This window comes from Lampris incognitus, chromosome 2 (genome assembly GCF_029633865.1).
Source record: "Lampris incognitus isolate fLamInc1 chromosome 2, fLamInc1.hap2, whole genome shotgun sequence".
NCBI lineage: Eukaryota > Metazoa > Chordata > Actinopteri > Lampriformes > Lampridae > Lampris > Lampris incognitus.
This window is the reverse complement of record NC_079212.1, coordinates 89,947,721-89,969,179: the sequence shown is the minus strand read 5'-3', so window position 1 is coordinate 89,969,179 and position 21,459 is coordinate 89,947,721. Positions and strand designations below refer to the sequence as shown.

At 47.6% G+C, this 21,459-nt stretch overlaps 1 protein-coding gene across 1 annotated transcript in view; it reads right to left on the bottom strand.

Moving 5' to 3' along the window:
- The window catches only part of tex264a (testis expressed 264, ER-phagy receptor a), a 120,228-nt gene that overhangs the window by 10,656 nt on the left and 88,113 nt on the right, over window positions 1-21,459 (bottom strand). Inside the window, exon 3 of the mRNA XM_056275435.1 lies at window positions 9,635-9,806. Coding sequence (XP_056131410.1) covers window positions 9,635-9,806 — 172 coding nt within the window. The remainder of the gene's footprint in view (window positions 1-9,634; window positions 9,807-21,459) is intronic.

Genomic DNA, 21,459 nt, shown 5'->3' with positions numbered 1-21,459 from the left:
CCTGGGCCCACAGGATGCAGCAGACCAAGCTCTCCCAGCCGATCCAGCGCCAGCTCTCCAAGCATCAAACGAAGACAAACTTAGACACATACATGGACAAAGAAACTGCATGGACGGTACTGGGTGAGGCTGCCGCAAATGTGAATTCGTGCCGCCATCTTCCCACACCACTTCCGGTGTATTACATTTACATGCTGCAGTAAAAGCCCACTGGCACAGAATTCGGTTTTGCAAGGGCTTCTGGGAAAAAATAATGGGATGTATTTGGAGTTTTGGAGTAACATGGAGGCCCCCCCCCCCCCCCAAAAGAAGAGTGTCAATAATCTGGACCATTTTCACCCTCCCCACAAGAGAAAAATAACTGATAAAAATGCTACTCTGTCGAAGACGGACATGCTTGTGAAAGTCTTTCAGATAACATTTGCCTACAGGTGGCTGCTAAAATTGGGCCCTTTGGGATTATTAGCAGAGATTCAAAGTCTTGTTCTTCAAACTGTTTGAAATGGAGGAGAGGGTTTAAAGAAGGTAATTAGAGACAGACAGGGCTGAGGCATGCTGGGAGTTTAAAAAAAGACGGTTGAGCGGAGTGAACACTGAGGGAAGTGAAACAGGAAATTTAAAAAAAAAAATGAAAAAAGTAAGCTAATATACTGAAAAAATCTTATTTACCAAAAGGAGACAGACACGGTTTCTTATCAAGAATTTTTTTTTTTAGGTTCGAGACCCTGCATGCAGAGTTGTGCAAAAGCATTCCCAGTGTTCATAAAAACACAACCTGCAGGGCAGAACTTGGCCAGTATCCACTTACAAATGTAGAGGAGTGCAAAGATGTGAAGAAAAGAGATAACCCGCCCTGCCAGCTGGTCCTGAAGCTCCATCCACAGAAATGCATCAACCCGACAGAGACTGCCTCCAATACAGTCTGGCCCAACCAAATTATCACCAATCAAAAACACAAACAAGGGCGTCCGGATAGCGTGGCGGTCTATTCCCTTGCCTACCAACATGGGGATCAGCCGGTTTGAATCCCTGTGTTACCTCCGGCTTGGTCGGGTGTTCCTACAGACACAATTGGTGTGTCTGAGGGTGGGAAGCCGGTCGTGGGTATGTGTCCTAGTCGCTGCACTAGTGCCTCCTCTGGTCAGTTGGGGCGCCTGTTCAGGGGGAGGGGGAACTGGGGGGAATAGCGTGATCCTCCCACACGCTACATCACCCTGGTGAAACTCCTCACTCTCAGGTGAAAAGAAGCGGCTGGCGACTCCACGTGTATCGGAGGAGGCATGTGGTAGTCTGCAGCCGTCCCCGGATCGGCAGAGGGGGCGGAGCAAAGACCAGGGAAGTCGGAAGACTGGGGTAATTGGCCAAGTACAACTGGGGAGAAAAAAAGGGGGGGGGGAAATAAAATAAAATAAAAAAAACAATTAAAACACTTATTGGAAATAAGCGATGCAATCGGAATGATGTATTCTACAAGTAAACGTCTGTAAGTAAACTGAAATTCGTTTGTCCCTAAATGGAGAGGACACTACGGCAGAACACCTTATGGCTGTGACTGATGGCAAAATGAGAATAACGTGGACAAAGCACGGACTCGATGGGCACAGCCTGTTTCATACAGCTTGCAGGCTGTACTCATACTGTCAACCACAGGGAGGCTGAAACCCAATCTCACTTCTTGATAGGTTCTGAGAGATTCAAATACATACGGCTTATTACGATTTAATATACACGATATACCCTGAATTCAACCAACTCCACCTGAATTTAAGCAACAGTAGCCTTACTGAATATATACACCGATCAGCCAATACATTAAAACCACTGACGGGTAAGTGAACAACATTGATTATCTCATTACAATGGCACCTGCCAAGGGGTGGGATGTATTAGGCAGCAAGTGAACAGTCGGTTCTTGAAGCAGAAATGGTGGAAGGAGGAAAAAAGGGCAAACGTAAGGATTTGAGCGACTTTGACAAGGCCCAAATTGTGATGGCTAGACGACTGGGTCAGAGCATCACCAAAACACCAGGTCTTCTGGGGTGTTCCTGGTCAGTACCAAAAGTGATCCAAGGAAGGAAAACCAGTGAACCGGCAACAGGGTCTTGGGTGCCCAAAGCTCACTGGAGTGCATGGGAAGTGAAGGCTAGCCCATCTGGTTGGACCCTACAAAAGAACTACTGTAGCTCAAATTCCTGCAAAAGTTAATGCTGACTATCATAGACAGGTGTCAGAACACACGCTGTATCACAGCTTGTGGCTGTGTAGCTGCAGACCAGTTAGCATGCCCATGATGACCCCTGTCCACCACCAAAAGTGCCTACAATGGGCACGTAAATGTCAGAACTGGACCATGGAGCAATGGAAGAAGGTGGCCTAGTCTGATGAATCACATTTCCTTTCACAACATGTGGACTGCCAGGTGCATATGCGTCATTTATCTGGGGAAGAGATGGCGCCAGGATGCACTATGGGAAGAAGGTAAGCCGGCAGAGGCAGTGCAATGCTCTGGGAAATGTTCTGCTGGGAAACCTTGGGTCCTGGCATTCATGTGGATGTTACTCTGACGCGTACCACCTACCTAAACATCGTTACAGACCAAGTACACCCCTTCAGGGCAATGGTATTCCCTGATGGCAGTGGCCTCTTTCAGTGGGACAATTCATCCTGCCATACTGCACACATTGTTCTGGAATGGTTTGAGGATCATGACAGAGTTCAAGGTGTTTGCCTTGGCCTCCAGATTCTTCGGATCTCAATCCAATTGAGCATCTGCGGGATGTGCTGGAAAAGCAAGTCTGATCTGAGGCCCCACCTCGCAACTTACAGGAAAGGGAACTCTTAATGCTACAGCATACAAGGACATTCTAGAGAATTGTGAGCTTCCAACTTTGTGGCAACAGTCTGGGGAAGGCCCTTGCCTGTTTCAGCATGACAATGTGCCCATGCCTAAAGTCAGGTCCATGAAGACATGGTTTGCCGAGTTTGGTGGGGAAGAACTTGACTGGCGTGCACAGAGCCCTGATCTCAGCCCCATCCAACACCGTTGGGATGAACTGGAACCCAGACTGTGAACCAGGGAGCGAATCCCTGCAGCCATACTTCCAAAATCTAATGGACAGCCTTCCCAGAGGAGTGGAAGCTGTTCTAACAGCAAGGAGGCACCAACCCCATATGAAGGCCTACGGTTTTGGAGTGATATCTTTAACAAGCACATATGGATGTGATGTTTGGGTGCCCACATACTTTAGGCCCTGTAGTGTACAAGTGTATACCTTCCACAGCTCATTTCTTACTAACCTCTCTAGGCTTATGAACGCCACATGATATGTAAGAAACTGACCACACGGTGTGATTTACGACGAATTCTGCGCATATAAGGCAAAAACGCATCCTCAAAAAGACACATCAGAAATGTCCCCGAAGGACTAGGTGACGAAAACCATATTAAGAAAATGCCGTTTTCTTGATAATGTGTGCTGCAGCCTGCGGTATCGAAAATATGTGCATTTGTTTTTTGTTTTTTACAGTCCTACCGTTGTTTATATACAACATTATCTGTTCAATTCAGTCACTGTTTTAATGATATTTCAATTAAGGGAAAGTGGTTAATCTGTAACAAGTGATCATTTTGGATTTTTTGGAACATTTTTTTTTTAACGCTGCTCTCACACCGAGCGCCATCTGGTATTAAAAGATCCCGAAAAATGTTGCAATATACAATTTCATTTAGCAGCTGCTTTTATCCAAAGGAACGTACATGTGAGAGGTAGTTGGCTTGTATGGCATCCGGAGTCTAAGCCACAGACTCTTACTGGAGACTTGTCCCAGCTAGGGTTTGAACCCCCGGTCTCTGGTGGGAAATCTACTGAGCGCACACGCTCTCTCTCTCTCTATTATACTATATACGCATATATATATATATATATATATAGAGAGAGAGAGAGAGAGAGAGAGTTTGGTCCAGAGTTTTTTTCCTAGGCTACATATATTTTATGTTTTATCTTTTTTATTTTATTTATTTATCCAATTTTTATTTTTAGTATTGTTTATATCTTATACTTTTATGATTTTATATTTTCAATTCTTTCAACACCTTATTTTAATTGCTTTTATCATAATCCTTGTTTCATCGGCTCTAATTCTCTCCGTTTTAATTATGCTCTTGTGACTTTATCCTGACCATGTTTTACCTTGTTCTGTGCAGCAGATTTGGCATGATGTCCTATGTTCTTATTCTATTTTGTTGTTTTATCTTGACTATGCATTATTTTATCCTCTTGTGTAAGGCACCTTGTAACGCTGTTCAGAAAGGTGTGATATAAATAAAGTTTTTTATTATAATCATTATTGTTATTAATTCATTCATCATCAGCTGCTTCTCCGGGGGGTCGGGTCACGGTGGCAGCAAGATAAGTAGGGCACTCCAGACGTCCCTCTCCCCAGCGACGCCCTCCAGCTCCTCCTGGGGGATGCCAAGGTGTTCCCAGGCCAGATTGGACATGTAGTCCCTCCAGCGAGTTCTGGGTCTACCCCGTGGTCTCCTCCCAGGTGGCCGTGCCAGGAAAACCTCCAAAGGAAGGTGCCCAGGAGGCATCCTAATCAGATGCCTGAACCACCCCAACTGGCTCCTTTCGACGCGAAGGAGCAGCGGCTCTACTCCGAGCTCCCTCCGCATGTCCGAGCTCCTCACCCTATCTGTAAGGCTGAGCCCAGACACCCTACGGAGGAAACCCATTTCAGCCACTTGTATCCGCCATCTCACCCTTAACGTCACTACCCAAAGCTCATGACCATAGGTGAGGGCTGAAACGAAGACTGACTGGTAAATTGAGAGCTTTGCCTTCTGGCTCAGCTCCCTCTTCCCCACAACGGTCCGGTACAATGTCCGCATTACTGCTGATGCTGCACCAGTCCGTCTGTCAATCCCCCGCTCCATCCTACCCTCACTCGTTATTATTATCATTATTATTATTATATAGCATCCCTTTCTTGATCATTTGTACTCTTCTATTTTGTGTCCTTGTAAGAATTGTAAGCTTCTATGTGTATGTAGCAGCATTAATACCCAGACAATCACACACGGCGTACCAGCCACCATGTTCTTAGGAAACACATACTGCAACCCTGCTGCATTACAGGGAGAGTGACCAATACCATGGCAGGTACCCACATCTGCCACAGGGACAGGCATGTGATCTCTACAATGCAGACCGAGGTGTAAGATGAAAAACTGAAATAGTTCGTGGCAGTCAGATATGTGTTGGAGTTTCTGCAGCTGACTTCCCAGCCAAACCCTGAGTTTGTGACAACGCAGGCCTCTGGAGTCTTAAGACGTGTAAGAATTGAGCACCGCACACACCAATGAGCCTTGGCTGACACACACACATACACGTGGCCTACGCCCTAACACATGGCACCCCCCTGATGACACATGGAACCTGTGTGACCGAGTGAATTAACCAAATCAGATTCCGCTAACATCCTCTCAAATTGCTTTGGGAAATGCATGCAAGAACAAGACCTGCTCAGCGGCCGTGAGGGGAATCAGCTCGAGCTAGTCTTATTTACACACATCTAATGGACCTTTCCTGACAAATGCAACCAATTTGTTTGCATCTCAACTCTCAGCCGGCGTGCCGCTGCTGCATCGTATACAAGTTAAATGTGTTTCCCTCCTCATCAAGCGCCGCGTGCATCTGTTTTTCAGACTGTTTCCAGCCGTCATGTCCTGAGTGCTATCCCCAGCATGAAGTGCACACACTCACAGCTTGATGAACTGAACAAGCCCTTCACTTGAATGAAAGCATCTTCAAGAATCCTGCACGCCCAATATATTTTTTGCCAAAAGATTGGAGGCTTCAGTGCGATCAAGTCAGGGCAGGAGTCGACGATCAAATAAAATCCATAAAATAGGGGCATCCGGGTGGTGTGGCGGTCTATTCCGTTGCTTACCAACACGGGGCTCGCTGGTTCAAATCACTGTGTTACCTCCGGCTTGGTCAGGTGTCCCTACAGACCCAACTGTCCGTATCTGCGAGTGGGAAGCCGGATGTGGGTTTGTGTCCTGGTCGCTGCACTAGCACCTCCCCTGGTTGGTCAGAGCGCCAGTTCGGGGGGGGGGGGACTGGGGGAGAATAGCATGATCCTCCCACGTGCTACGTCCCCCTGGCGAAAGTCCTCACTGTCAGGGGAAAAGAAGCAGCTGGCGACTCCACGTGTATCGGAGGAGGCATGTGGTAGTCTGCAGCCCTCCCTGGATCGGCAGAGGGGGTGGAGCAGCGACCGGGACGGCTCGGAAGAGTGGGGTAATTGGCCAAGTACAATTGGGAGAAAAAGGGGGAAAAATTTAAAAACAAATAATTCATAAACTAATAATAGAGAAGAAGGACAGGGTTAGGAACGAGTATATTAGAGGGACAGCTCAGGTTGGACGGTTTGGAGACAAAGCAAGAGAGGCAAGATTGAGATGGTGTGGACATGGGTGGAGGAGAGATGTTGGCTATATTGGGGGAAGGATGCTGAATATGGAGCTGCCAGGGAAGAGGAGAAGAGGAAGGCCAAAGAGGAGGTTTATGGATGTGGTGAGGGAGGACATGCAGGTGGCTGGTGTGACAGAGGAAGATGCAGAGCACAGGGAGAGATGGAAATGGATGATCCGCTGTGGCGCCCCCTAACAGGAGCAGCCGAAAGTAGTAGTAGTAGTAGTAGAAACTAATTATAGAGGCAAACCATAAAATCAATTAAAATAATCTAATGGTCCCAAGGATTTGTCAAAAGTTGTGTTATTAAAAGTGAAAAGCAAGTAGAGCAACAAACAAACCATCAGCTGGGAACCGGGACATGGACACCATCATCACTGCCCTCTATATCCACACTCCTTATGGACACCTCCATCACTGCCCTCTACATCTACACTCCTTATGGACACCTCCATCACTGCCCTCTATATCCACACTCCTTATGGACACCTCCATCACTGCCCTCTATATCCACACTCCTTAAGGACACCTCAATCACTGCCCTCTACATCCACACTCCTTATGGACACCTCCATCACTGCCCTCTACATTTACACTCCTTATGGACGCCTCCATCACTGTCATCTACATCTACACTCCTTTATATCCTTTATGCATTGAAACCACCATCACTGTCCTTTTATTTTTTAAAGTATTTTAAGTGTTTAAGTATTTTATTTTTAAGTATTTTAAGTAGATTATACTTAAAATACTGCGCTAATTTTCTGGTTTTGCCAAATTGGACATTTCTCAATGTATGTGATTGACAAATACAGCATGTGGTGCATCCTTCCTTCTTCACTTACCAGAAAGAAGACTACAAAAACAAGTTCGTGGAGCAAGGAGACAAATAAAAACAAAAACAAAAAGGATAAGATTAGGAAGATGGGATAGCGTTCTGTGTGATTCAGCGCTCGTCCTCATGAGACTACAGAACATGTACGAGCCATCACACCTCAGTCCTTCCTCATCAACTTTCTCATCAGTCTGAGTCTCCGGCATCAACCATCACTTTATCGTCCGGCGGCATTGACAAATCATTGTGACACAATGAACAGCATCCCAACTCACAACACTGACTGACTTCCAGGCCCCCACAGTTGACAGTGGCAAGGTCTCTATCAGTACAGAGGCATATACTGGTGTTGCCCACCTGTGCTCTGCTGATGGTGACCCCAGACATTCATTCATTCATTCATCATCAGCCGCTTCTCCGGGGTCGGGTCGCAGTGGCAGCAAGCTAAGTAGGGCGCTCCAGACCTCCCTCTCCCCAGCAACGCCCTGCAGCTCCTCCTGGGGGATCCCAAGGCGTTCCCAGGCCAGACTGGACATGTAGTATCTCCAGCGAGTTCTGGCTCTACCCCGGGGTCTCCTCCCAGTCGGCCGTGCCCGGAAACCCCCCAGAGGAAGGCGTCCAGGAGGCAACCTAATCAGATGCCCGAACCACCTGAACTGGCTCAAATGCTTAAAACAGCAGGCACACAGAAGTAGATAACAAAACCTCCTGACAGGCCTACTTTTTACAAGGTGTTTATTGCATTCAAGCGATGTTTACCAGAGCTATCACAGTCCTTCACATCGTCCAAGCACTCAAGTCAGGGAGCACCTTATCTCCATCAGCCCACCACCGCCCACTCTGTACTGGCCACCTAACGCTCCTTTTCATTACAGAATGATTCAGTACAAAATCAAGACTGGCACGGCATTTAACCACAAGCCCCCCACCCCCTCGTGAAGTTTCCCCTCCCCTTTTTCTCCCTAATTATACTCAAATACCCCACTCTTCTGAGCCGTCCCGGTCGCTGCTCCACCCCCTCTGCCAATCCGGGGAGAGGGCTGCAGACTACCACACACCTCCTCCCATACATGTGGAGTTGCCAGCTACTTCTTTTCACCTAGCAGTGAGGAGTTTCACCAGGGGGACGTAGCACGTGGGAGGATCACACTATTCCCCCCAGTTCCCCCTCCCGAACCAGCCAGAGGAGGCGCTAGTGCAGCGACCAGGACACATACCCACATCCGGCTTCCCACCCGCAGACACGGGCAATTGTGTCTGTAGGGACGCCTGACCAAGCCGGAAGTAACATGTGAATTTGAACCGGCGATCCCCGTGTTGGTAGGCAACGGAATAGACCGCCACGCTACCTGGACGCCCCCTCCCACCACCTGTGAAGTTTTAAAGAATAACAGCAGTTCTAGAAAACACTGCACTTGAAGGGGCACACTGGCAGTGACGGAGCAATTGCAGGGTCTCGTATATCAGATGTCCATGGGGACGGGGGTGCAGTGGCTGGACAATATCCCACCGCATATCTTATTTACTCTTTTTCTACCACTCGGGCTGTAGTCTGAACAATGTGGGACGCCACTTCATTTTTCTTTTCAACTCGCTCAATCGGACCAGGCTAAGTGAGGCAACCAAACAAACTCTGGGGGGGGGGGGGGGGGTAAAACGTAAACGGATAAAGAGCAAAATGCGAAGCTCTCGTCTAACAAACAAGGTCTGATGGAAACTGTTTCACAACTCTAACAGCAACTTGAATTAAATAGTTTGGGGGAACGTTTTGACTCAAGCTGTAAGTTATTTCTTTTTTTCCTCACCCCCCTTTCCCCCCCAATTGTACTTGGCCAATTACCCCACTCTTCTGCACCATCCCGGTTGCTGCTCCACCCCCTCTGCCGATCCGGGGAGGGCTGCACACTACCACATGCCTCCTCCCATACATGTGGAGTCGCCAGCCGCTTCTTTTCACCTGACAGTGAGGAGTTTCACCAGAGGGACATAGCGCGTGGGAGGATCACGCTATTCCCCCGTTTCCCCTCCCCCCGAACAGGCACCCTGACCAACCAGAGGGGGGCGCTAGTGCAGCGACCAAGACACATACCCACATCCGGCTTTCCACCCGCAGACACTGCCAATTAACTATGTCTGTAGGGACGCCCGACCAAGCCTGAAGTAACACAGGGATTCGAACCGGCGAGCCCCGTGTTGGTAGGCAACGGAATAGACCGCCATGCTACCCAGACGCCCCAAGCTGTACGTTATGTCATTAACAGGCCTGGCTGGCGCTAGCTGCAACGGGACCTGAAACGGGCTGAGCGACATCTTCCAGTACCTGTAATGTCAGTCCCTCTGTCCTCATCAGAGTCCTCTTCTTTCACGTCTGTTTTGACCTCGTCCCTCATCTCCTGAACGAAGAAGTCGGTCTGGCGGGACAATGGCATCATGTAGTGGGTGAGATCTTCGTTACAGATCTCAATAGTCGGGAACGCACACAGTTTTCTCTCCTGCGAGCAGAGGAGAGGCAGAAGGAAAGGTAAGCAGAGAAGGTAGGAGGAGAGGAAACAAACAACAGACACCTTCATATAACATGCATCACATTTCCAGCTCAGTGCTCTTAAAACAGAAACACTGCACAATAAAGGTAGGAGAAATGGAAGCAGAGGACAGGAGGTTAGTCACCATTAGCTGAAGGGAGATACTGTCTCCACGGTCATAACAGGATTAGCTTTTATTTGACCCTCTGTGATAGATGGCACCCAAAAGACATTATGCAAGGAAAACAAGCAGAAAAGATTTTTTTTAGAAATACCTCAATTCATACATCCAGTTACTCATCATTCATGCACCACTCGCATCTACACTGGAGTTTAGGACAGTTTACTCTATATACAGCATGTGTAATGGTCAACACTGAGATCTGTTTTTGACATCTCAACCAAGTGCCATTTCAACATGGAGGGCAAATGCAGGCATCGTACAGTACATGTATGTAATTCAAATGGAAGGACCTCAGTCAGGCAGAGAAGATCAGAGGTCTGTTTCAGCTGAAGGTAACCGTGTGCCGTAGTGGGCCAAATGTATGTAGATTTAACTTCGAACCAATCACAACCAGAATCAGAATCCCTTTGTCATTTCATTTCATGCACTTGCGCACATGAAATGAAACAAAACCGTTTCCCCAGCCCACAGCAGTGCAACACAAAGACAAAGACTACAGGAACTTCACGAACACGTATATCCAAACTAACACATATATCCAAACTAACACATACACTCACCGGCCACTTTATTAGGCACACCTGTCCAACTGCTCGTTAACGCAAATTTCTAATCAGCCAATCACATGGCAGCAACTCAATGCATTTAGGCATGTAGACATGGTCAAGACGATCTGCTGCAATTCAAACCGAGCATCAGAATGGGGAAGAAAGGTGATTTAAGTGACTTTGAACGTGGCATGGTTGTTGGTGCCAGACGGGCTGGTCTGAGTATTTCAGAAACTGCTGATCTACTGGGATTTTCACACACAACCATCTCTAGGGTTTACAGAGAATGGTCGAAAAAGAGAAAATATCCAGTGAGCGGCAGTTCTGTGGGCGAAAATGCCTTGTTGATGCCAGAGGTCAGAGGAGAATGGCCAGACTGGTTCGAGCTGATAGAAAGGCAACAGTAACTCAAATAACCACTCATTACAACCGAGGTATGCAGAAGAGCATCTCTGAATGCACAACACGTCGAACCCTGAGGCAGATGGGCTACAGCAGCAGAAGACCACACCGGGTGCCACTCCTGTCAGCTAAGAACAGGAAACTGAGGCTACAATTTGCACAGGCTCACCAAAATTGGACAATAGAAGATTGGAAAAACGTTGCCTGGTCCGATGAGTCTCGATTTCTGCTGCGACATTCGGATGGTAGGGTCAGAATTTGGCGTCAACAACATGAAAGCATGGATCCATCCTGCCTTGTATCAACGGTTCAGGCTGGTGGTGGTGGTGTAATGGTGTGGGGGATATTTTCTTGGCACACTTTGGGCCCCTTAGTACCAATTGAGCATCGTGTCAACGCCACAGCCTACCTGAGTATTGTTGCTGACCATGTCCATCCCTTTATGACCACAGTGTTCCCATCTTCTGATGGCTACTTCCAGCAGGATAACGCGCCATGTCATAAAGCTCGAATCATCTCAGACTGGTTTCTTGAACATGACAATGAGTTCACTGTACTCAAATGGCCTCCACAGTCACCAGATCTCAATCCAATAGAGCACCTTTGGGATGTGGTGGACCGGGAGATTCGCATCATGGATGTGCAGCCGACAAATCTGCAGCAACTGCGTGATGCTATCATGTCAATATGGACCAAACTCTCTGAGGAATGTTTCCAGTACCTTGTTGAATCTATGCCACGAAGGATTAAGGCAGTTCTGAAGGCAAAAGGGGGTCCAACCCGGTACTAGCAAGGTGTACCTAATAAAGTGGCCGGTGAGTGTATATCCAAACTAACACACATATCCAAACTAACACATATATCCAAACCATACAAAGAAAAAAAATCACTGTCCAGGAGAACGAACACCAGCCAGGATGACTGTCGGAACTGATGGTCTGTATGGGCTAGCAGTTAGCTTAGCCTTCCCTACTTCTGCGTCCTGTTAGACCACCCTCAGTGTGCACAGCTCCAGTCAGGGCCGTGGTCCTTGGGCCCACAGGACGCAGCAGACCAAGCTCTCCAAGCCAATCCAGCGCCAGCTCTCCCAGCCAGACACCTCGACACACCTCCCTGCACTCCACAACACAACACTAAAAACACAGTCAAGGCTAGGCGAGGCGAGGCCACTGCCAGACCGCCCTCGGTATTACTGGAATTGCCAGTCAGCATGGGCTAGCAGTTAGCTTAGCCTGCCCCGCTTCCGCGTCCTGTCAGACCGCCCTCGGTGTTACCTCTTCGGGCACAGTTCCAGGCAGGGCCGTGGTCCCTGGGCCCACAGGACACAGCAGACCAGGCTCTCCCAGCCGATCCAGCGCCAGCTCTCCCAGCCATCAAACCAAGACAAACTTAAGACACAGACATGGACAAAGACACTGCATGGACGGTACTGGCAGATGTGAATTTGCGCCATCTTCCCACATAAAAACATCAGGTGGTTTTACTGATCATCTGTCCTCTTTGGTGTAAGGTACCGATCAGTAAAATCAGCCGGTATAGTGAAGGTTTGGAAGGAAAACCTGCAAACTCTTGGCACTCCCTGGCACAAGGTTGTCTGCATCTGCTCTGTATCACCAATGAAGTAAAGCACAATGGGCAAGCTGCACGTCATACTATTTGGCTGGAGAGTATACCGGTTAAGAGGTATTACGGACACCCCTTTATGGTCAAATTTCACTTCCCTTATGGCTCCTACCAGTATTGGCCATTCACAAAGTTTGCTTTAGCAAACTGTCTTGACAATCACGAAAGAAGAATTTCTGCCACTTTCCTTCATCCATCCATCCATCCATCCATCCATCCAAGCCACTTATCCTCATTATGATCGCGGGACGCTGGAGCCTTTCCCAGCAGTTATTAGGCGACAGACGGGGAGACACCCTGGACACGTCACCAGTCCATCACAGGGCCAACACACACACACACACACACACACACACACACACACACACACACACACATTCACACCTAGGGACAATTTAGTACGGCCGATTCACCTGACCTGCATGTCTTTGGACTGTGGGAGGAAACCGGAGCCCCCGGAGGAAACCCACACAGACACGGGGAGAACATGCAAACTCCACACAGAGGACGACCTGGGACGACCCCAAAGGTTGGACTACCCTGGGGTTCGAACCCAGGACCTTCTTGCTGTGAGGTGACCGCGCTAACCACTGCGCCTCCGTGCCGCCCTCTTGCTCTTACCTTCCTTCATTACACCACAAATCTGTGCTTAACATAAGTTATACGCCTACAAGTTTAGTTGCTATGGTTGGTGTAAAATAGGTCTATTCCTTCAGAGTGGGAGGGTTCGAAGGTCAATAAAAGTGCACCTGCTGCTTTTTAAGACGGCGGAGTTGAGGTGAAGGTGTGCCCCGGTTCATTTTCTACTGGGTCGCTGTGAGCAGGGCTGACTGATTGGCCGCGTTTTAATCTAGTCCTCGGCAAAATAAGCATGTAGGGGCTGGTACCGTATGAATCACCTGGCTGCTACACGCCAGGGTCCCGGCCCCCAGGGCTTCCTATGCAAATGAGAAGCTGTCTCCTTGAACCTGCTCCGATAATGAGCGGGCGAAAGATGGCACCCAACACAATAGGCACACACAAACACAATTATTTCAAGGGGAAACGGTCACGGAGGAGAGAAAGGGAGCAGTGAGCTTGTGAGAAATGTGCGTACCCGTCTAAGTAGCCACCCTAACATACTCCATCTCTTGATTACCAAACCTCCACGTGGCTTTTGGTTGGCTCTCAACAGCAGCTAATTCAAAGTTGTCTGATTTGTGTTTTCACGGGTTTATTACACTGCTAAGTGCAGAATTTTGCCTTTACCACAACCATGAAGAGTGGCACAGTGGCGCAGCGGTTGGCGCGGTCGCCTAACAGCAAGAAGGTCCTGTTTTCGAGCCCTGGGGTTGTCCAACCTTGGGGGTCGTCCCAGGTCGTCCTCTGTGTGGCGTTTGCATGTTCTCCCCGTGTCTGCGTGGGTTTCCTCCGGGGGCTCCGGTTTCCTCCCACAGTCCAAAGACATGTAGGTCAGGTGAACCAGCCGTACTAAATCGTCCCTAGGTCTGAATGTGTGTGTGTGTCGGTCCTGTGATGGCCTGGCAGCCTGTCCAGGGTGTCTCCCCACCTGCTGCCCAACAGAGGTGGAAAACCCGGCTTCAGAGAGTAGAAGTACTCACCATGTATTTGCTCCACCCATGGACTAAACCAGCTGATTTCACTGATTAGTTCTCCTACCTGGCTGAAGTGTTGCGCTAATTAGAATCAGCTGGTTTAGTGCATGGGTGGAGCATATACATGGTTAGTACTTCTACTTTCTGAAGCAGAGTTTTCCACCTCTGCTGCCCAATGACTGCTGGGATAGGCTCCAGCATTCCTGCAACCCTGAGAGCAGGATAAGCGGTTTGAATAATGGCTGGGTGGATGGACAACCGTGAAGAGGAAGGAGAAACAAATGAGGTTCTACCTCCGGAACAAGACGTGTCGTAGTGATCACCAACATACACAGGCCTAGTTACATGACACTGCTGCTGCATGCCGTGGTAAGTAGGCCACCCAGTTAAACCATTTTCTCTGGATTGGATTATGTACAGTTCTGGCAGCACTATATTCATCATCCGTGGTAAGAATATTCGGTTATTATTGGCTCGATTGAGCAACGATGAAAAAAGCTCTGTGTGCAAAGAGGAAGAAATGAGACGATGCCAGAAAAATGGTAAAAAGATGTTGATACGTGATCGATGTGAGACAGCTCCTTGGGCACAGTTACCCATCGAGATGCAAAAATCCAGATGGGTTGCTTTGCTCCACTGACTAAAACATCGCATGATGTAATGAAGACAATTACGTTAAGCTGCTGTCTACCTGCTTCCTAACGAACGCCCTGAATCTGTGTGCCAAGCTGATGTGTTCACGCCGAATATTTACCCCCGGGGAGCTTTTCTCCCTAAAACCCATCAAAACAAGCCTCTAGCTGACAGGAAAACAACAGCTTTCACAGAACCACAACGTAGTGACGCAACAACTTCCTGCGTTACACGTGTGGAGGAGCGGACGCGGCTGAAGCGGTCGAGGGTGCAGGAAAATGAGGCTCCGGTTAACCCACGGGACCCCCGAAAACCCCCAGAATGCAACACACAGAAAGAGGTATTATATGAAACCAAGCAAGTAGCTTTTGTAAAATCTGTTAATTAGTTTCCCTTTGCATGGGATAGAGAGAAAGCGACACACAGACAGAGAGAGAGAGAGATAGAGGGCTACCTGATCTTGCATCACTAGGTACAAACAGTGGGCACAATACTGTTTATTCCCATGTCACAACAGCTGGGGTAGGTCTATGTTTTGAGACAGTATGATTAAAGGTCCACTATGTGAGTTAACAGGCTGGAAAAAAAGAGAGAATAGATATATTCCATCCATTCATCCATGATCCAAACCGCTTACCCTGCTCTCAGGGTCGTGGGGATGCTGCCCAGATAGCACAACTGCTGTGGCCTGGACCCGTCCCACACTCGACACTTTCATCCGGCCCACATACCGCGTGGAATGATGGCACTTGGGCGGTCCGCTCCTGTTTGCCAGATCTGGGCCAGAACCAAGCCGTAGCAATGCCACATGTTTGCCAAAGGCGGCCCATATTTGTTTTGTGATATTTGGGCCATATTCACCATTTACCACACGGGCCACTTCAGGGTCACATCCAGATTACATGTTGCCCAGAGCACCGCATCTTTGCCAAAAAAGGCCCACATTTGATTTGGCACATTTGGGCCATATTTGCTATAGTACATGTGGGCCACTTCAGGGTCACATCCATTTTGTCAGGGCCAGAAGAAGACCATCAGTGCTGCATCACTGCCTGAAGTGGCCCACATCCAGATGCTATCTGGGTGGAGCCTATTCCAGCAGTTATTGGGCAGCAGGCGGGGAAGACACCCCAGACAGGCCGCCTGGCCATCACAGGGCACCCCCCCACCCCCACCCCCACAGACACAAACACCTAGGGACAATTTAGTACGGCCGATCCACCTGACCTACATGTCTTTGGACTGTGGGAGGAAACCACAGCACCCGGAGGAAACCCACGCAGACACGGGGAGAACATGCAAACTCCACACAGAGGACGACCCGGGACGACCCACCAAGGTTGGACTACCCCGGGGTTCGAACCCAGGACCTTCTTGCTGTGAGGCGACCATGCTAACCACTGCAACCCTAACCCTCACCCTAGCCCTGACCCTAACCCCGACCCCTGACCCTAACTCTGGTTGTGGATGCCCAAGCTTATTTGGACGCATCAGCTCTCCACAGAAGGTACTGGAAAGGATTGGTGTATCATCTGCACGCAAAATTGGATTTTGGCATATGCACTGCACACAAAGCGTAATATCACATTATTTGTACGCAGACTGGTGAGACCGGGTTGACATTACCTACCAGCTTCATCATTAGTGAAAGCTAATTTAGCAAGTACCACACCGTCCCTTTATTTGGTCAAATGCAACTCAGCACCTTGGCTGTTTAATGTCATGTGATTGTGCTACATCCCTGCTCCTGAGGCATAAACTGCTCAGTAAAACAAAGAATCGACATGGATTATTAACCTATCATATCTATGATATAGATCGCTTCAGTCACTGTTTCTAGGAAGCTCCCTTTCACTGACCAGCGATCCATATTTTCCTCCCAGCACAGAAATAAATAAAGAAAGCCTTGTAGACATATTAACCAGCCTGTCATAAAACCCCGCCCCTGGCATGAACCCTTTTAATTACGGCAACGGAGACTTTCTATTTCCTCTCTGTGGCCTTTTTTTCTGGTTTCCGGCCTGCCAGTCCATTTCCCTATAGCCTAGCGCGGAGACAACAGGCCTCCAACGTAAACCGTATCCGGCCAATTACCCCACTCTTCTGAGCCGTCCCGGTCGCTGCTCCACCCCCTCTGCCGATCCGGGGAGGGCTGCAGACTACCACATGCCTCCTCCCATACAAGTGGAAACACCAGCTGCTTCTTTTCACCTGACAGTGAGGAGTTTCACCAGGGGGACGTAGGACATGGGAGGGTCATGCCATTCCCACCAGTTCCCCCCGAACAGGTGCCCTGACCAATCAGAGCAGAGGAGGCGCTAGTGCAGCGACCAGGACACATACCCACACCCGGCTTCGCACCTGCAGATACGGCCAATTGAGCCTGTAGTAATGCCCGAGCAAGCCGGAGGTAACACAGGGGATTCGATCTGGTGATCCCCGTGTTGGTAGGCAACAGAGTAGACCACCACGCCACCCAGACGCCTGGTTTCCCCCCACCGTTGAGCAGACCAGGCATCTACAGCTACTTTCCTTGAGACCGCTGCATATCTAGGTAAGGAGTCAGCACGTGCACCGCCGGTTAGCGTGAGGCCAAAGCAACACAAGACAACTCATTTTAAACCAATGTCTTCCACAGGCCATTACCTTTTAGGCCAATCCGCATGGGTACACAAAATGGGTCACTTTCAGCTCTGCTCCCTCTCACATCATTATGCAACCCCTGCATTAATAATTCAAGCCCATAAAGAAGCCGAGTGTTTTGTGGATTAAACATCCTGTTCATCTGTCCTTCCTTTGTGGCCGTGTCACTTGTGTACTCCCGCTTTGTTTTCCCCATGTAAACTGCATCTATCATGTAGATTTTATTTTTTTGGGGGGGCGGGGGATGCCTTGCTCCTGGTCTCGGTATAGCGACAACTCATCTGCACTGCAGTATCTCTGAATCACAGCACAGGGCTCTGTGAGACACAGCCCGGGTGAGGATCACCCTCTGCTCTAGGGTTCAGACTCACGGTTTCCATATTAACTGGTGTGCATCATTTCATGTTGCCTGACTCTCTGACTGCTCTCGTGACTACTCTGAAATGGGTCAACCATGCTAAATGCACTCATCAATATGGCACACAGAGAAGTTGTTTGGATAAGACTACCTGCCCATCTATTGAATTTCTGAGCTGCAGTAACAGATTGTTTCCTGGATGTCTTGCACATAAACATTACCGTATGCAGACAGTATGGTCATCACAGGCAGGTAAAGCAGCTTGCTCTGTTTTTCTAGGCCTCTAAATATAATAATAATAATAATAATAATAATAATAATAATGATATAATAATAATGACATAATAAATAACATTAATAATGATATAATAATAATATTTTGATATAATAAATAATGATAATGATATAATAATGATAATAATACATTCTATTTATAGAGTACCTTTCAAGGAACAAAGACACGTTACATATGTTGAAATAAAAGCAACACGCCAAAAACCAACCTGAACTCACGTGAAATGACCACAACCTCTTAACACTCGCATCAGGTGGTGGCGGCACGTAATGTGTTAAAATCACGAGCCGCCACCACAGAAACAATGCCAACGGAAAGTCAATTAGGATCCTTTGTCCTGCTGGACACACTAATGCCCTGATTCAACAACATCATGCAATGAGCAGTGTTTAATATTCTCTAGTGAACAACATTTTATATTCATTATTATTTTTTATTGTCATTTGACTGAATTTATTATAGTGACGGAGTTGTTCTAAGGCACTATAATAAATTCAGTCTAAGTCTTAATAAATTCAGTCTAATTCTTAATAAATTCAGTCTAAGTCTTAATAAATTCAGTCTAAGTCTTAATAAATTCAGTCTAAGTCTTAATAAATTCACATAAAGTCTTGTTCTAAGGCAGTGGGGTAATTGGCCGGATACAACTGGGGAGAAAAAGGGGGAAAATCCAAAAGGGGAAAAAAAAGAGTGAAGAAATATCTGAGGACCACCAGGGGACATGGAGGACTAAACCACGTGATGCTGGTGTCAGTGGAAGAAGAACTGGTGAAAAGGTTCGATTTGGAGGAACTGGTGGGGACGTTCGCTCAGCTGTGACCTCGCTGCTGCCCTCCCGTGGACTAACCTAACGACTTTACCGCGAGGACAGAAAGGTAAAACCTGTGTTTTTATATATCCTGTCAAAGAAAACAACACTTTAAAACCCCAACCCACAATTTGTGAGACACACTATTTTGAGTCTGCACTGCCCAGACCTGCAGAATCAATAGAATATAGCGGAGCCACATGGTTCGTAAATTGCGGATTGGGGCTTTAAATAACAGCTCAAGTGTTTGTGTGGGGTGAAGGTGTCTGCAACATCTGCTGTGTTGGTCTTGCATAATTTAGGCATCTTCAACACTGGGTTTATAGCCTTTAGGCACAGGTGTGTCTGTCAGTTTTCGTGTGGAGACTTTTAAGCAGATCTGGTCTCTTTTCTCTGGCTATAGGTTTTGTACATGCCAGTTGGATTTGAACATACGTTTTACCTGTCCTCGTGCCTAGATTATTTGGTCCTGGGAGTCTGTGTACTGTTATGGTGCCATTATGTACGTTCGATGCGGTGCAACATTCCGATGTGAGACACACACCGTCGTTGTGCGTTGTTATCACTCTGCCACACGCTAGGTTTTGGTGAAACGCCGCCACTGGCGCCCCCTAGATGTTAAACCCAATGCACTTTAATATGTAAGCTTAGTGAAAACTCCTGAACGTGTCTCAAATTGCAGGTTGATATCTCAACACATCCATGAGTTATTGCACATTTTTTTTTAATTAGCCACTTTGATAACATGTGATTGGTTTCTATAATGAAGCCTTAATGGAATATCCATCCATCCATCCATCCATCCATTATCCAAGCCGCTTATCCCAGTCGGGGTTGCGGGATGCTGGAGCCTATGCCAGCAGTCACTGGGGTGGCAGGCAGGGAGACACCCTTGACAGGTCGCCAGGCCATCACAGGGCCGACAGATTCACACTAGGGACAGTTAGTATGGCTAATTCACCTGACCTACATGTCTTTGGACTGTGTCTTTGGACCTACATGTCTTTGGACCACTACTGGAATATCAAGCACCCCAAAAATTTTTCTTTTTCCAGCTTGGTCCCAAGATGCTCTGTACCAAAGTTGGTGATGATTGCTTAAAGTCTGTATGCAGGAGAAGTAGCAATAAACAAACAAACAAACAAATAAATAAATAAGGACAAAATTCAAAATGGTGGACAAGCTTTCTCGGCTCAAGTGGGTGTGGCATTGATCTTCGGATTTGTCTCTCGACCCACAGAATCCAGGAAAGAAAAGATGATTTTCATCTTTGCATAAGTTGCTAGAAGTTTGTATAAACGGGCTCTGGATGTTAAATTTCTGCATAAGTTGCTAGATGTTTGTATCGACGGGCTCTGGATATTCAATTTCACAGTCTATGGGGATTACTATGGGCTCCCGCTCCGTTATCGACCCTGCTCTCTGACCACCACGGGGGGGATAAGAAAAACAATCACATTCAATCTTCATTATCATACAGCAAAAACAAAGGAACATCTCAGAAAAGATATATGCCTGGTGGTACAAAGTAAAGATCTGCATAACTATCAGCAGTACTGCCATCCACAGACAACCCGAGCAAGAGTGCATAAGACAGAAGAAGGCGCAGAAAGAAGGGCTTGTATGAATTGATTGGGAGGACATTGTTTTGCACGGACATGGTTCAACTCTTTCAATATCAACTAAGCCTAATGAGATTTTCTGCCCACGAAAGCAAACATTTTTAAGGGAAAAAATTAGCAGTGTTAAGGGGTAATTTTTCTAATTGGCAGGTTCATTAACTGGTGATGTAAGTGACTGCAGAGCTACATCAGGAGTGATTAGGATGATCACGTGGGAGGAGACGGAGAGCCTACACACCTCGACCAGGGTCCTTCCAACAGAAAGCAGGAGGCAAAAAAAAAGAAAGAAAAGGGGGGGTAAATAAATTTAAAAAACAGTCATAGAGAAATGCCGAAGCAAACAGACAAAGAGCCCTGCCGACATAGCGGACGGTCTCGTGGGGCTTTGTAGTGACTTCGCCCAGCCTAGCAGCTGTTGAATGGGTAGACTGCCTCACTCTTCAAACAGGAATATCAATAAGAGGGATGTAAACGTGGGTAACAACACCCCTGGAGCCTGATTTACTGCATCATTTAACTACACCAGCAAAATACATACAGCCCCGGCATAACAACGAGGCAAAAAAAAACTGCAGCAGCACATTGAACTCCCTTTCTACGCCATATTGATGGCTTTGATGGTCGACAGATGCGACGGACAGACAAGTGTTTAAGATAAAACCCGAGATACACAACATTCAACTGCACCAAAAAAACAAAAAACAAAAATTTCATACTTGCAGTTACAAAATAAAGTCCATCCTCTCAGGTCTGATGGAAGCACAGAGACATACCAACAACCTTTCCAGTCCAAATGTGCATGATTGACGTGCCATTTTTTCCCCCTTCACCCAAAGGAAGCCATTTTACAAGATCTGTATGATAGGTCTTGGTGTTCATCCTTCTTCTCTTTGTATTTCATCTCCTGCCTCT